The sequence below is a fragment of the Stegodyphus dumicola genome, chromosome X1 (assembly GCF_044657685.1).
Source record: "Stegodyphus dumicola isolate Sdum_Otavi_A_Nest chromosome X1, ASM4465768v1".
In the NCBI taxonomy this organism is placed as follows: Eukaryota; Metazoa; Arthropoda; class Arachnida; order Araneae; family Eresidae; genus Stegodyphus; species Stegodyphus dumicola.
The window spans coordinates 22,683,705-22,700,630 of NC_140780.1; the positions used below are offsets into that span (position 1 = coordinate 22,683,705).

At 32.1% G+C, this 16,926-nt stretch overlaps 1 protein-coding gene across 2 annotated transcripts in view; it reads right to left on the reverse strand.

Annotated features, from left to right (window-relative positions):
• LOC118187434 (DNA (cytosine-5)-methyltransferase 3B-like) overlaps positions 1-16,926 on the reverse strand; it is a 487,890-nt gene that overhangs the window by 20,869 nt on the left and 450,095 nt on the right. For both annotated transcript variants that reach the window (XM_085807194.1, XM_035357651.2), the window contains 2 exons: positions 7,718-7,772; positions 7,428-7,629 (listed from right to left, as the gene is read on the reverse strand). In XM_085807194.1, the coding sequence (XP_085663320.1) occupies positions 7,428-7,629; positions 7,718-7,772 (257 nt within the window). The remainder of the gene's footprint in view (positions 1-7,427; positions 7,630-7,717; positions 7,773-16,926) is intronic.

Consider the following 16,926-nt stretch of genomic DNA (forward strand, 5'->3'; position numbering starts at 1 on the left):
TAAGACGCACCCTTATTTAGACGGCCACACACAAGGAAAAAAAAGTTTCAATAGCGTGGTTTCTTTTAGTTCTCACATTTCGTAAAAGACAAATAAACAATTATTGAATGCAATTACCTTCACGTATAAGACTGTGTCCTTCACATTAAGACGCAGGTAACTTTTTTGAGACCAAATTTAGGAAAAAAAGTGTGTCTTATATGCCGTCAAATACGGTAGTATTATTTAAGCAATATTATATTTGAAAGAACCCCTTTTTTAATTAAGACAAATTTACATAGCTGCAACAAATATACAAATAATTATATTATCAAAAGGATATAAATGCAATTTGGATAAAATAAGGTGTATCACTGTGACAAGATGACTACTTGTCCCACATATATGCTCGTCCAGCCCTGGTCCAACAGTCAAGAAATCAGATATCAGGGCACTGTAGGCCATGGCTCACTTAGAGCTGTTGCGACAATGGCTCACTTGGAGCTGTTGCGACAATGGCTCATAAGTTCTGTTGCGACACTGAGTTTAGTTTAGTTAGAGGTGTATCACATTGTTTCATTCAAAGCAGACTGGAATATGATTGAGATTTAGGCTGCAGATTTAAGGCACTTAAAATTTAATTCATTTCCCTGCCTTCAGGAAATAACTACTGCTGAATCTATTATAATTCTGCTGGTTCAGAGTTTAAAGAGTAAATCCGTAGTTATTTTAAAGAAAATCTATAAAATGAAAGTCAAGACTTGTGGCTTCTATTTCAAAAGGTTATGTCTTTGTTAAATACTAAAAGCAACAGATCTTTATACAATGCTAGGTTAGGGCTCCATGCAATTTAAAATCTGCATATAAGTTTAGTCTCTCCAAAAACCAAGCTAACAACAGTCTTTAATGACAACATTAACATAAATTCTACACGGTATATACTATATCAAATACTGTATTTTTACAATAAAATATGCATCAGGATAAATTTTTAATACAGATTTTACGCTGAGTTTCTGTTGGAAAAAATTTGAAAAATAAAGACAAACATTAAATTAAGATTTGACAACATATACATCACATATTAGAATCATTAGAATCAAAATCAGAATTTAATTATTAGTAATAAGCATTTAATGACTCTTCCACCATAACACAACTCTAAAATATCTACATGATAGTCAAAAAGAAATATTTATTCAAATTGCAATCAGAGCTGCATATTTTCATATGTTACCTAATTTCATACCTAATGTTAGATTAGAGATGTGGTAATGGAAAAGGATAATTTTCTTAACCTGAAAAGTAAATGCTTCTAAACAATAGATATGAATCTACAAATGATGCATAATTCATAAATTAAAATCTGCGAAATACAGTCATGGTCAATGAAATCAGCGCATTTTGAAGAAACCGTACCATGATGAATGCAGAAGTATGCAAATGTCTAGAATGCATACTGGTAAGCAAATGATCTGAATTTGATGCAATCCTGAATGGTCATGCACCCTACTGTGGTGCTGCAATCGTGAGGCAGTAAATTTAAGTAACGACATCTAGTCGCGGAGACAACTATTTCAGCACTGAACAGATTTCCAGACAGCCCTTATCATCAGAACGAAAACCACAAGGTGGCTGGCACATCAAACAGTCTGTCACTGTAATTGTTCAGACAATATCATTCGTCAGTGTTGGCAACAGTAGATACGTGAGGGAATCAAACACAATAGTGGCCAACTAGTTCAGAAAGGACCACACAGACCACCTATAGACAGAAAATAAAAAATATATATATATTTGTCAGGCAGGTAACGGATCTAATGGCAAAGCAATTTACTATGCAGGCAGCTGTACGCGGCTCAAGTAAGCATGAAAACCATAATGAAACACTTCTAAGAAGCAAATGCATTACATAAGTGCCTTTCAATTAATTTGCCTTTAACACTGGAACACTGGTGGCTCCATTTTGAATGATGTTAGAACACAGCAAGGTAATGCCATCAAACAGCAATCCATAATTATTCGGCTATAAGTTTAGGACAGGATGACTATCATATAGAGTGGGGGGGGTCAGGGCAGTGGTACAATCTGATAGGCAGCAGTACAATTCCAGACCTGCTGACAAAAGGCATAAGTCTCATGATCAGCTGACATCATGATATACAACAGCCATGGCCACTCTAGTAGTGGTTCTTAACACACTGACAGTCCAGTGGTATGCGAATGCAAGTGTATGGCATGTACTCGCATGCCTCACCAAGAGTCTTAGAGCATTATTAGCAGAATAATGCTTGACTACATCTGGCACAAATTGTTCAGGATTGCTTATGCCATGTGCAGACATTTCCATGGCTAGCCACCTCCACATGAAGCATGTCTAAAGCAGAGGGTGCACCACCTGCACCCATCCATAATATTCAAGATTTAGAGTATAGCATATAATAGGTATGGGTTCATCTGCTACAGGACAATATTAGGTGTCTGTTAAGATTCAACCCAGACTATGCTGTGGCTGGTACTGCAGCATGGGATGATGCAATACCCTGCTAAAGAGGACTCGGGTTAGCTGTATACATACCTCAGTAATTGAGTTTGAACATAATATACATAATTTGACAATGCTACCATGCCATCAGCTACATTTTCATGGAAATACAGCATGTGATGACATCTATGAACGTAACTAAGAACTACATGCTTAGAACACAGATGCATGTTCACTGTATGTATTATGTTTCTAATAACCACAACAAACTTTCTACGTGCTTGTGCAACTAAATGCAACTTCCCAGATTAGAGTTCCAGCTGAAAATCCCATATTAGGCAAAAGGAGGTAGTCCAGCCATATGCCATCTGGGAGGTGAAACAAATTTCTTTGCAAATCAACTGGGGTCCCAATTCTGGATTCAATGAACTTCGTAAATCCTCCCTAATGTCACTTTCAAACCAGACCCAAGGGTCACCACTCCTTGTTCTTGTTTCTTGTCAGGCATGACCTATTCGTCTGGAAGTCTGACTGGCCATAAGAAATACTGCCTGCCAGTATAACACATAAGGCCTGATGCCACACTGGTCTTACAAAGGGTTTATACCAGCTCATCCTGTGGGCCACTCGAATAAACAAGGACAAATCTCACCTCACAGATCACGAGGAACAGCCAAGCTCATGATTTTATACAGCCCCCATGGTCGAGACTGCCTAGGTACAGATCCTAGCCAGCAAGTTCCCAGTTTTTCCTGCATTGGCCTCCAGAAGGAGATGTTTCTAAAAAGAAAAATGACAGAAAACACAAAACGTGACAGGTGTAAAAAGTAATCTAAATTTCTGTTGACAAATAGCAACATAGGTTATTGTAATTCTGAAGGGATTCCAACTCCTGAATCATTATTTTCAAAGTGCAATAGTGGTGGGTCACCTGGCCCACTATTTTAACAGTTTGAAAATTATATTATTTCTGTATCATAAGATGTGATATTTAATTTACATGCTAATGCATTTTTCTGTACTTTATCAAAACCAGAAGTGGACTATATAACTCACTGTTTGTATACTAGTAATCTACTACTAGGTCAGCCAATAGTTAGTTTTGTTGATATGCTAATTATATGTTTTTACAGGACAATGGGTGAAAGAAAAGAGCAACACTGTATACAGAAATTAAAAATAGCAATAATGGATGCTCAGAAATATAATGCAGTCCTTTCAGTGGCTAAGTAATAAAATAGAAACAAAACAATTTTGCAAAAGAAGCTGAAAGATACAAAATTACACGAAGGACCATACATCTTGTTTTCAATGGATAAAAGAGTTAGCATCATTTTGGGGATCAAAACTATATAAAATACTGGGTTTTCTGCTAAAAAAAACACAGCAACACTGGCAAAAGAAAGTTACTCTCTCAGAAGCAAATAGTATTCTGAGAAGAAAATACTTAGCTATTCTTAAAGGGCCATTTTAGTATCAGAATGTAGAACCAGTCAATATTTAAATAAAACCTGAAAAGAAGTATCACAAAATATAAAAACAACTGATTTCTAGGGATAATAAAATGGAACAAATATGAAGATGCTTTAAGGAAATTCATGGAGGGTATCACTGTTACTATAATGGTTTGAAGAATAATAAATGGCAAAAATTTAAATAATAAATTGCAAAATGGTCTACAGTGCCTCTGGGGTCACTGGTGTCCCCCAGCATGAAAAAATGCATTAAACATGATTATATAACTCACCTTATCTTCTGTAGATACTATTTCAACATAATATACATTAAATAGCAAGAAAAAAAAGTTGGAACCATGGGCAAACCATGGTTCTAACATGAATTCCAACATGCATGCAGCACTCAACATGTTAAACTTACAATCATGGGGTCAGCTTTAAAACTCCATTTTCTACAGCCTGTTCAGAATATTATATAATTTATCACAGGCATTTATTTTATTTTGAAGATAAAATTACTAGTATTTGAGTACCTTTTTTTTTTTTGCATAATAGCAACTTTCAGAATCTTAAGCCAAATATACTATAATACATTAAAATACCACTGCAGCACTTGAGTGATGTTAACTAAAATGCACAGTAACCTGATTGAAAGAAATCTTTAAAAATGAAATACATTTTCATTTAATTAAAAATTTCAATACACTTAATTCCAGTACACAGAACTTTACAACACATGAGAGAGAGATAATGCTGATTCATTACATTGCACAAAACATTACTTTTGGGCCATTCCTATTTTCTTGATTTTCATATTACAGTGTAAGTCTTTAATTAAACATATATAGTCTGATTTCTTTGAAATTAGTTTACTTAAAACTACCATCATTTTAAGAACTGTGTTGCATAAATTTAGAAATCATATAATTTTCTGTTTTTTTTTAAATCTCATATCCCTTTGGAATATTCCAAATTACACACTTAAATTTTCATACCTCTTGTTTTTTCGAGTAGCAAACAACCAACTTATTAATGTCCAGTAAACATGCTTTCATAACAAGCCTTTCTGCAACTACCACTATGAAATTAATAACATGCTCTTCTGCTACTATCACTGTGAAATTAGTGATAGATTTTTCTTTTACTCTCACAGAAATATCTTACTCACTCATCATTCATTGAAGATAATAAATCACTTTTAGGTTTATCTTCAAAAAGCTGCATTCTTTTGAGGCTCTAAACATTAATATACTCAAACAAATTCTCAAAGCAAATGACATATTTGTAAAAATGTTCTCGAAATTTCTTACATGATATACTGAAATATCTGATAGATAGTTGTACATATTTTGTGATGATATGGAGAATAACAGTTTTAAAGGTCTCTCCCCAAGTTTCCCCTATTTCGACACATTCTTAATACAGAAAATATCACTCAAGATGTCAAAGCAATGACTTAATTGTTCAAATCGTTTTCTCAAATACATAATAGCAGCATCTATTCCAACACTGACACAGTTTATCGAGATGATTTCTGCTCCTAAGATGGAAATATACCTACTTTTATATGAACACAATTCTGTATTTCATATATCTAATCTGTTATCTCTGAAGAGAACAATAACCTGTTTATTTAATAGTTCTGCTTATTTCTTGTAATTTTTCAAAACCATTCCTTTGGAACTCTTTAATATCACCCAAAACTGCATTCATAAGTTTAACAATTATGAATAATTTCATGCCTTTTCAGTGAACTGCCTTATTCATTTCGCTAACATGAATGGCAAGGTTCCTGTAACACGATTATAGTATATGGAGCTTGTGCTTTAAATGTTCCATCAATCTCCATACTGTATTTTTATAAAATTTAATACACCCAGTTACAGCTAAATATGTAATTACGGCTTTTACCACAAATAAATTCAAAATTAAACAGTGTAAATTATGTTGCTGCATTTACTGCCTATAACAGCTAAGATAAGATACCACATTTCTGTTCCAGCTAGGATATTTGTTCCACGCCTGGGAGTAAAATATAACTGACAGAATGTGATGATTTAACATGACAGAGAATAGATACTATAACATGCTATTAAAACTTTTAAAATGTTTAGTAAGGAAAATTAAATTGTATTGAACTGTGCAAATAACACAAGTATAAACTTTAGAAAAATGAGAAGACAAGACACAGTTGCAGCAAAAACTGAGCACAGAAAATTGAAGAATTAGCTGTAGTCCTGTTATTCACAATGGAGCATGAAAAGGTCTTATTTAACTGTTGTTTCTCATTGTAGCTTAACATAGAAATGGGTCTCATTAAAATATAAAACCATCTTCCTATTTTGCAACAAGAGTAAAACTGGAAGAATTTTGCAAATTTGACCACAAACTTCTTTCAGAAGTGACTGACTACTGAATAATAGTGTCACACAACACAAAAACCTTCTGAAGTACTTGCTCTCAAAATGAATTTTTCATCTTCCCTCTCATTGATTTGGGCCAAAATGAAATTTCCTTTCCTTTAACCACTCTTATTCCAAAATACTAAAGATTTTTCTCAAAACCAATTCAGTAAATTATTAATCTTATATGCTTAAGAAACTTAAAATTGTTTCAAAACCCTTTCTCAACTTTAAAGGAAAAATTTTAAATATAACCACAGAAGTAATTTTGAAGTAAAGGAACTGATGAACTGAATTCTATGAACTAAGAAATGGCACTACATTTTTAACAGAATGTTCCTTTTTCTGAAAATTTGATAAAGTAAAGAATTATTTGATGGCAAACAATTTTTCTATTTAACAGCTCTGCTTGCATTTTGTTTTGAAGAAATATGGTATTCCTATTACACTGAATGATATTACATGATTTATTGCAACAGATTTAATACTAAAATATTACCTTTCATACAGCAGAAAAATATGAAAAACAAATTTATATGGAAAGCCATCTCTTCATGTAGCTAAAACTCTTATAAACAAGTTTAAACCCTTATAAACAGTTTTCTGTAACTTCCATAAAGTTGCTTTTTGGGATATGTGACCTTTTTCAACATAAAGATTGACTTTTTTGCACTGGCAATTAATCGGAACAATTAATTTTAAACAGCACATTTTCTAGAACAGAAGTCAACAACTGCACAGAATTAAATGAACTTTACAAGAAATCTACTGCAAAAAAACATTAAACAAAAATTAAACAGATACTTACAAACATCTGTACTACTCTGTAACTCTCTTGTACAATATAAATGTAGAATATAATTATTGATTTATTAACTAATAAATAATATTTGTTTGCAATTAAGAATTAACTTATCTTTGTTTATATGTACATATTCAAGTTCTAGTGCACAACCACATAGTGACATCATTAAATACATTATAGCCTTTCAGCATAAATAGTTTCAACACTTTTGATCTAAAAAATTTGAATAAAGCTTAAAAATAATTCATTACATACAATATTATCTAAAATGTAGACTAAATATATTAAGTAAATGATACCAGTGCTTATGCCATCAAACAGAGAGAGAACTGTTAGAGGTCTTTTATTTACATATTCCTCCATAGGTACATCAACACAAAGCTTATTTGGTAAAAATAAAGAAACTATCCTCTGTTCCCAGTCTGAGTGTATCTCTAGTAAGCCATTTTCTTTATGCTCAGGACAGCAAAAGAAACAAAACCATGGTGAAGTTTCCAAAATCTAAAAAGTGTTTTGTAATATCAAGATTAGAATTTCCGTAAAAAATAGAAATTACGTCTAAATATTATAAATACACACACACACACACCTTGACAGCTGCTTCTGGGCTAAGTAGCAGATGAATGCAGTCGCGACAATAAGATCTACAAAAAAAAAAAAAAAAAAAGTACTCATACAGTTTGATATCATACACTTTCCAGTAAATAATTATTAACTTTTATTTCATCTGAACACTAGACTTCAATAAAATGTGAAAACAATCTATAAAATATTAGAATGATATATTAATTTTAAAATATCATAAAAATTAAAAAAAATATATAATACTAAAATCAGTATCTCGGGAAAACATCATTTTTTTCCCTTTACGAAGTCTAGGAATGAAAAATACAATAGCACAAGAAAAGTTGTGCTGTAAAGGCAATTTATCTGCCAAATAACTGAGATATTCAGCATGTTACTTTCAAACACCTACTGATAAGGGAAATTGCCCTGACCAATGGCAGTATACTGACTGATGTTGTACTTGAGTATTAGTGTGTGTGGGATGGGGCAGCATTCTTCTATATGACATCTCAAGACATACTTGTCTGGAGTGGGATATTGCTTATACTGGTTTTCTTTTGTTGGCAGAGCAGCAGGGAAGGTAGAAGAAAGATTATGAGGAAAAGTTTGGTAAGCATAGCAAACAGCACTCTTCCTGTCTCAGCAGGATGTGAAATAGAAGGGCTAAAGCTAATCGAGATGGAATCAGTTCTGTGACTAATCTTAGCTAGTCAACAAGATATTGCAGTTTTTCAGGTAACATAGGGGAACTCAGCAGATTTGGAAAGGATTCAAAGCTCCATGCTTTGGAGACTATGCAGAAATCATTCCCCTTGCACTGTCAAAAGCTGAGTTTCCAAATGCCTGTCTTAGCAGGACGTGAAATAGAAGGGCTTAAGCTAATGGCCATGTAACCAGTTTTGTCAGTATTCTTAGCTAGTCAACAAGATATTGCAGTTTTTCAGGTAACACAGTGAAACTCAGCAGATTTGAAATCATGATCAGAGCTGGTGCAGCTACATCCCATGACAAAAAATTTAGAGTTAAGTGAAGCATCAAGTAACAGAATTAGGGGCTGGCAAACTTTTTTTAATTAGGGAGGCACCAGGCAATAGAATTCATGACTTCCAAAGATCGCACAAGGCAGCAAAATACCCAGCACCAGCCCTGAACATGCTACAGTATTCATTACCTATAACACCTAACATACGTGAATATAAATTTAAGAAAAAAAATAGTGCAAAGCAATCAAAAATCATCTCTCTAGGTTCGTTACTTCACAATTCATTTTTAGTTTTTCAGACTTCTTATTTACATCTTCCTTTCTCTCTAAATACATATTTTTGTATGCATAGAACACGAAAAATTATAAAAATAAAATCGAATGGAGCCAATTTTCTCTAGTTACGCTGAAAGCTACATCTGGGTAATGGAAAGAAAAGCATAGGCCATAACAGCGATCAATTTATGTATATTTTATCTCTGAATATATATGTCATGTGAGCACATATAGGTTTTTCAAAACTTGGATATTCTCAAAGTTTATATAGATAATAGGTTTTTGTTAAGTCTCATGACTTAAATCCTAAATTTGAGATGATAAATGAAATAAAACTAGTTCTGAATATGCTAATTCAGGCAGTGAAAATTTTTCTTCTCCTCAATAGCAAATTTATAACTCCTAAAAATGGTGAACACTACAGATGGAATTACACATAAACTAAAAAAGTTATGAAGTTTGACAAGGCTTCCTTGCACTTTGTTTGCTCAACAAATATTTCTTTTGTGTTACTTGCACACATTCGTGGTTATGGAAGAAATTTGAAAACACTTTCTTACTTGGATTATTCCATTATATATGCCAACATTTATTTGTTGATTTGTAAATTATTTATCATCTGGAACAATGATAGTGCTGTTGAAGTCAAACCTGACACCAAGTTTTTTAGAATTTAGGGATGTTTTGTACATTTGGATTATGCCAAAGGTAGGTGAGAGCTATCTGCGTTAACAAAAGGGATGCGTTCATGCAGGACATTTTTAGGACTGCTGGTTCTTATTTATTTTACACATAAGGAAAAATCACAAAATGCTCATGCCGCCAGCTTGTCTGCCAGGACTTGAAACCGGGTTGAACTACCATATTCAGTGACTTTAGCATTCACTCATTAGAAGTTGGGGGGGGGGGACTGAGTGGTAGAATTAGGTTAGGTTATTTTAGTAGAGCAAAGCTATGAGAGCTATTTGCTTGAGATGAGGGATGCTTTCATGGATGATCCAGCCATATAACAGTTTGCATTTGGGCCAGATGTAAACCAACACATTACTGATTTTTTTCTCAAATAGCTATATTTCCTGAATAAAACATTCAATGTCTATGATACTGAGAGAATTTTTTTTTCAATACATGTGCACTACGAAAAAAATGGGGGGAGGGGAACAGTTCTATATCTTCCGTTCTACTGGGCAGTTTGACGAAATTCAAATTGCATTTTCCATGTCTCTAAAGTGCGACTTGGATATATATTTGATTTATATATAGCATTGCTCTAACGTAAGTATTTTGACACAAAATCAGAGTTTTTCTGAAATAACATACCCATTCTTTTTTCTATATTTTGATTCTACGACTCAAATTATGCCTAAATATAAAATTTAAAAATTTTTGGTGAGAAATTTAAAAATTTATCCCAGCACTTTTTTTTTTTTTTCAGTTTGAGCCAAGAATAATTCACTTGGCGAACTTTTTAATTTATAGCAACCTATTTTCCTTTCCTTTTTTTCATTGTCCATGAGTGGGAAAAAAGTCAGGGTTCATACTTTCAAATAATTTTTTATAAAGTGCGTAAACTACATTTCGTTGCCAAAATGTAAATTCTCATATATCTCAGGAAATTTTGAATAAAAAACTCAAGTTTTTGCAAGTATGCTAAGAAATACATCTACTTCAAGATGATGGCAAAAACTGTACAGATTAAAATTCAAAATGTTTTCGAAAAATTTATAACAATTATTTAAAAATACAAATTTGAAAAATAAATCATAAAAAATGAGCAAATTTTACTTGGAATAAACCTAAATTTTGAAATGTGAATGGAAGAATCGAATAAATCGTAAAAAAGTGATATTAATAAATATATATCAAATTCAATTAACATTGAGGAGCTAAACTTTTTTAGAGCTAATTTTTTACAAACTACTCGTGCGATTTTTACAAAACTTGGCAGTTTGGCATAATTTCAAGCATAGAATCGAAATATAGAAAACAATTGGCATGTCATTTCAGAAAAAGTCCAATTTTGTGTCAAAATACCTATATTAGAACAGTGCTATATATAAATCTAATGCATATCTTAAGTCGTGCTTTCGAGACATGAAAAACACAAGATGAATTTCATCAATCGGCCCAGTAGAAAGGGAATATGGAACTGTCCCTCCCTTTTTTTTTTGTTTTTGCACAGTGTACATCACATCTACCAATTTTCGGCAAATTCAGATAACGCCTTGGTGTATTGCTTTTAGTTACAGAGAGTATTTTTGCATTTTACGTATTTTTCAAAATGAGGTTTATAGAGGTTTTTTTTTTTTTTTTTCATTCAGATTTTGACAAAATTCAACACTGAGACTACTTTGTACAGAAACTAAGAATTTCAAAAGAAAGAGACATGGAGGTTTTGTTTTTCAAGGTGAAGAAATATTGTATGGAACATTTTCTGTAAAAGTAACATTGCAAAATTTTGCCTATTTCTGAACTGAATAAATCTAAAAACTGCTGTGCTGCTCTTCCAGCAATGCCTCAAGGTAGGGTGCCAAATAATCAAGACTTCTTTTTAAATACAGCAAAGCATCTTTTGAGAACATTCTGTCTTGTTTTCACTATTTCCGTTTTCATAGGAAAACGAGGAAAAAGGCCAGCGTGTTAAATGCAGTAAAGGCTACCCTGTTCTGTTCCATCTGCAGGGAATTCCTCTCAGCGATGACTACTCTTAGGTCATCTCTGATCTTACCGATATTTGTTTATGTTCTCAAGAATAACGTTATTTTCAAAGGGATGATTTTATGTGATTACCATGTAAGTATTCACTACAATTATTATTTATACATTATGCATAGATATATATTCAGATCAGCAATCTACTTTATATTTGTTAAGGATAAATAATTTATATATATAAACAAAATAATATGTAAATAAGCTTTATTTTCCAACTCTTTTGTTGAATGCATATTTAATTACAATTTTTTAATAATTAATTAATTTTTTTAATATTTAATTAATTTTTAAAATTTAATTTCTTTTTTTTTCTTTTGCCTTATTTAGCTTCTCGGTATTTAATTTTATGTAATCATTTATACAATATAATCTTGTTACTGGCAACAAGTTTTATTTTACTATTTAGTTTTTGTGAACGGCAATAGTTGTTCATGCTTAATTTTTGGTACAATAGCGTCGTTAGCCGCACTGTGCAGCAGGCATATTTTTGTTAAAGAATATTTCATGTTTTAGAATGTCAATAAAGTTTGTCTACAAAGCTGATTCTTTTTAGTTCAAGGCAACTAACTGGTTCCCCAGGTGAGGCAGTTAAATATATGTTAAATATGTTGTAATTATATGCTTTAGAGCTGTGTTTAATGGACTTTTAAGTACCAGTACTGTGAATCGCCTGCATGATGTTAGAAAGATAAGTGGAAATATTTTTTGCTGTTTAAGTATTTTGTTGAAGTTATTTTGTGCTTATTAATCATTATACATGGTAATAATGACTGAATTAAGTGAAGATGATCTTAAAAGATTAAGAGGATGAATGAAATCTTCCTTAACCCAGCTTCACAATAGTTTTGGTTATCAGTTAAGTCTAACGGAATTAAAAGCGCGACTAGATAGAATTGAACAAATATTTATAGATTTTGATAAATATGATGTCACTTTACCCAAAGATGCTTCTGAAATTTCTGAATTTGAAGCTAAATATTTTGAAACGAAAGTATTGCATCAATTCGCCATTGAAACAGCTATGGTCAGGAATGTTTTAATTTCAAATTCCACTGCAGTTGATTCTAACTTTAAACTTCCTCATTTAAACATTCTGGGTTTCAATGGTAAGCATACTAATTGGCTTAATTTTAAAGATCTGTACATGGCGACAGTTCACACCAATCAGTGATTATCGAAAATTCAGAAATTCCAATATTTGATAGGACTTTTAACGGGCAAACCAGCTGCTATTATTAAGCACATTCTGATTTCTGAAACTACATACGACGAGGCTTGGGACAAATTGATGAATCATTATGATAGGAAAAATCAAATTGCCATGTCACTTGTCACAACATTTCTTGAGCAACCCAGAATTACCAGTGCTGATTCTGTTAATCTAAGAAAACTATCTGATACATCTGATGATGTTGTCCGTGGATTAAAATCTTTTGGCAAAAAGGCTTTGTCTAGATGCGTTTGGCTAAATTTTGATTTAGATAAAGAGCTTAGTAGGCAATACAAGGAGTTCATGCAAGAATACGAAAATTTAAATCATCTGGCTCCAGTTGTTCAGACTAAAGAAAATAATCAAGTATATTTTCTAGGGCATCATGCTGCTGTTAAACAGAGTAGCTCCACCACTAAAATTCGTATAGTAATTGACGAATCACATAAACCTAATAATTCGTTTTTTTTAAACTCTGTTTTAGGGGTAAGTGCAACACTACAACGACATATATTTTCAATATTGCTCAATTCCGTATACATAAAATAGCTTTTTCTGCTGACATAGAAAAAATGTAGTAGATAATGAGGATCAACATACAAAGAAGTTTTTGGAGAGAATCTGTTAATTCAAAAACGCAGACATGGACTCAATTTAAGGAAATAAAGATCAAACTGCCCTAAGCTTCTCGAAAATTTATCCATTGATAATCAGGAAGAAAGTGACCTGGAAGTTCACTCAGATGATTATGCCAAAACTTTAGGGCTCTTCTGGAACTCCACAGAAGACGTATTTTTATTTAACATTTCTATGGATTTCGGGACTGGAATTACTAAAAGAAAGTTCATTTCTCAATCTTCTCAAATCTTTGATCCTCTTGGCTTGCTATTGCCATGTACAGTCAAGTTGAAAATGTTTTATCAGCAGTTGTGGTTTTAAAACTTGACTGGGATGCCCCACTGCCTAAAGAATGGGAAGAGAAGTTGTAGCGACTTCAAGATCTCAAGTTTCTCACCAATGTTAAAATTTCCAGTTGGCTTCAAACTACATCTAATCACATCTAATTGCATGGCTTTTCTGAACGAAATCTGCTTACCTGAACAGAAATCTGAACAGAATGCTTACCTGAACAGAAATCTGAACTGAAATCTGAACAGAATCTGCTTACCCTGCTGTCATCTACTGTGTTCAACCAACATCTTGTGACAGGAATGAAGTCAATTTGGTGGTTGCTAAGTTGAAACTATTAAACAAGTATCTATACCTAAACTGGAACTCCTAAGTGCATTGCTTTTTGGCAAACGAATCAAAGCTGTCCGTAAGGTCTTTTGAAATTTCTTTTGAAAACTGAAATTTTCTTCCATGCTTGGACCGACTCTAAGGTGGTTCTCTGTTGGTTAGCAGCTCATCCTCAAAAACAGAAGCTTTTTGTGGCAAATAGGACTTCAGAAATATTAGATGTTATTCCCTTATATTAAATATCAATTAATTCCTTTCATTAAATTTTCTATCAACAGTGGAGCTATATTTTGTCGAAACAGAACCCTGCTGATCTTCCTTCTAGAGGAATTGACCCTAAACTTGAACATATCCATTTGGTGGCTCGGGCCATTATTCTTAGTGTTCGGCAGCTCAAAGTAGCCTCTACAATGTTCTGACAGTAATGAGACTAGTAGTGATGCAACTGTCTTAACTGAACAAAGGACAAAATCAACTTTTTGTACAACAGCTTACTTGACTAATGACACTCTGGATAATTTCTTTTAAAACTGCTCTTCTTTATCTAAAATAGTTAATGTAATTTCTTTTTGCTTAAGATTTATTTCTAGGTGCAAAGAACAGGTCTTTGGCCCTGAAGATAATAGGTTAAAAAATCCTGCAATAGTACCTTCATCTAATGACAAGCAAGAAGATATGAAGTTGATCATTAAATGGATCCAGTTTGTGCACTTCCACAAACATATAAAAGATCTAAAAAATAATTCATTCTTAAGTCCTAAAAAAGTTTTAAACTCATTTTTTCCTTTTCCAGATGATGATGGTGTTTTATGGGTAGGAGGTTGTCTGCAAAATTCTGACTTGGCATTCAATGCTAAACATCCCATAATTATCCCAGGTCAACACAGGATTGCATTGTTACTTGTTAAACAACATCATGTAACTTATGCGCATGCAAGGCCCAGTTTACTAGCAAACATTTTGAAACAAATCTATTGGACTGTAAATGGTAAGAAACTTATTTTGTCTTTTATCCATAAATATATTGTTTGTCACAGATATAAATTGCCATATAATAATCAATTAATGGGAAACTTGCCAAAACAAACAGTAACACTTGAGAGACCATTTTTTTAGCACAGGTATTGATTATGCCGGTCCTGTAATTTTGAAATTTACAAAGGTCCTTTTCTTAAGACCACTAGAGGTTATATAGCTTTGTTTGTATGTCTAGCTACCAAAGCTTACCATATTGAGGCACTTAGCAACTTAATTGCAGATTCTTTCATTGTAGCCTTTAGGCGATTTGTATCAAGGTGTCATAATTTTTCATACTTGAGGAATAGTAGTAGTCATTATGTTATGTATTTTAAAGGCAGATTAACAGTTACAATTTACAGCAAATTTCAAACAGTGTTTAAGATCAAAGTGGAAGAGAAACTTACCATTGTAATATTTAAAATTAGACAAGAAAGCAATCTCAACTTGGTGTCGATTTTGAACAAAACTCAGTTTTGAGGGTGACTTAGACAAAGTTCTCTTTTCATTAGAATAAAAAAAAAAAAAAAAAAAAAAAAAAAAAAAAAAAAAAAAATAACCACACCAAAATTTTCTTACTCCTGCAGAAGTGAAACCTTTGTCTGACTGCCCTTGAAATCAAGGAGCTTTACTGAAAATCTATACCAAAGTGAAGTTATTTTTTCATCAAATTTTAAATGTCTACAATTTCTAGAAGTATTTCATTTTTCTAGAAAAGAATTTTACTTTCTTTATCCTCAAAAGTTTTGATAATAATATACACAAATTTAATATGATTTTGCAGGAATTAATATACAAATAATTAAACATCACTATATAACAGCACATTGCATTTTGATATCTTTTTCCAGTTTACATAAACAAGAAATTATTATTATGTATCTTTTTGTAAATTAAAATGGTCAGACCCTTTATTTTGTCTATATTTTATTTCTAATTTAAACAAAAAGGACAACAAATATATAAATAGTAAAAAACGAAAGTTTTATTATTATAATATTAATTGTATATCAAAGACTTAAAAAAAGATTCAGAAAGCCTGCCAGTTTTACACAATAATTATTTGCAACCTAATTAATTAGTATGCACAAAATTTTAAACTCTGTCATTGCCAATTTATTTATTGATGATTGGTTTTAATTCTCCCATGTACTAAATGAAATTTGTTAAAAACCGTCTTCATTGTCAGAATTAGAATTGTTTTGCTGCTTCCAAACAGTCCACCTAACATTTAATTAACTATTTTGCATATTTTTAACATTTAGCTATCTTGTGCATTCTTTTCTTTCAAAATCGCTTAAGATCTTTCCCATGGTAATCTAGCTTTGGAAATTATTTATAATGTAATAAAATGTTGTTATCTTCTTTTTTGGGGGGGGTTGTTGTTATATTTTATTTTTATTTATTTGTTTATTTATTTATTTTTAAAAAAAGGTCTAGAATTCCCTCTTAATCATTTCTAAATTTGCAAGTAAAAAAAAATTCTTTAGCATTTTATACTATCAAATTTTCCTCAGATCATTCAACAGTACCCTAATAAGCTTAGATGTGCCCACTGATACTTATACAATTTTCACTAATTCATTTTTAATTATAGTATCCACATTCAGATAGAACAAATATTGATGTCTTTATTCACAATATTCATTCAACTACTGCCATCATAACATTAAATCTAACAACCCAAAATCAATGATAACTTCTTTTATTTGCCTTCATTTATGTAGTTTTATAGCATTCCACATTTAGTTTGATAATTTTTAAATACTATGATTTTGTACATATCCACAAT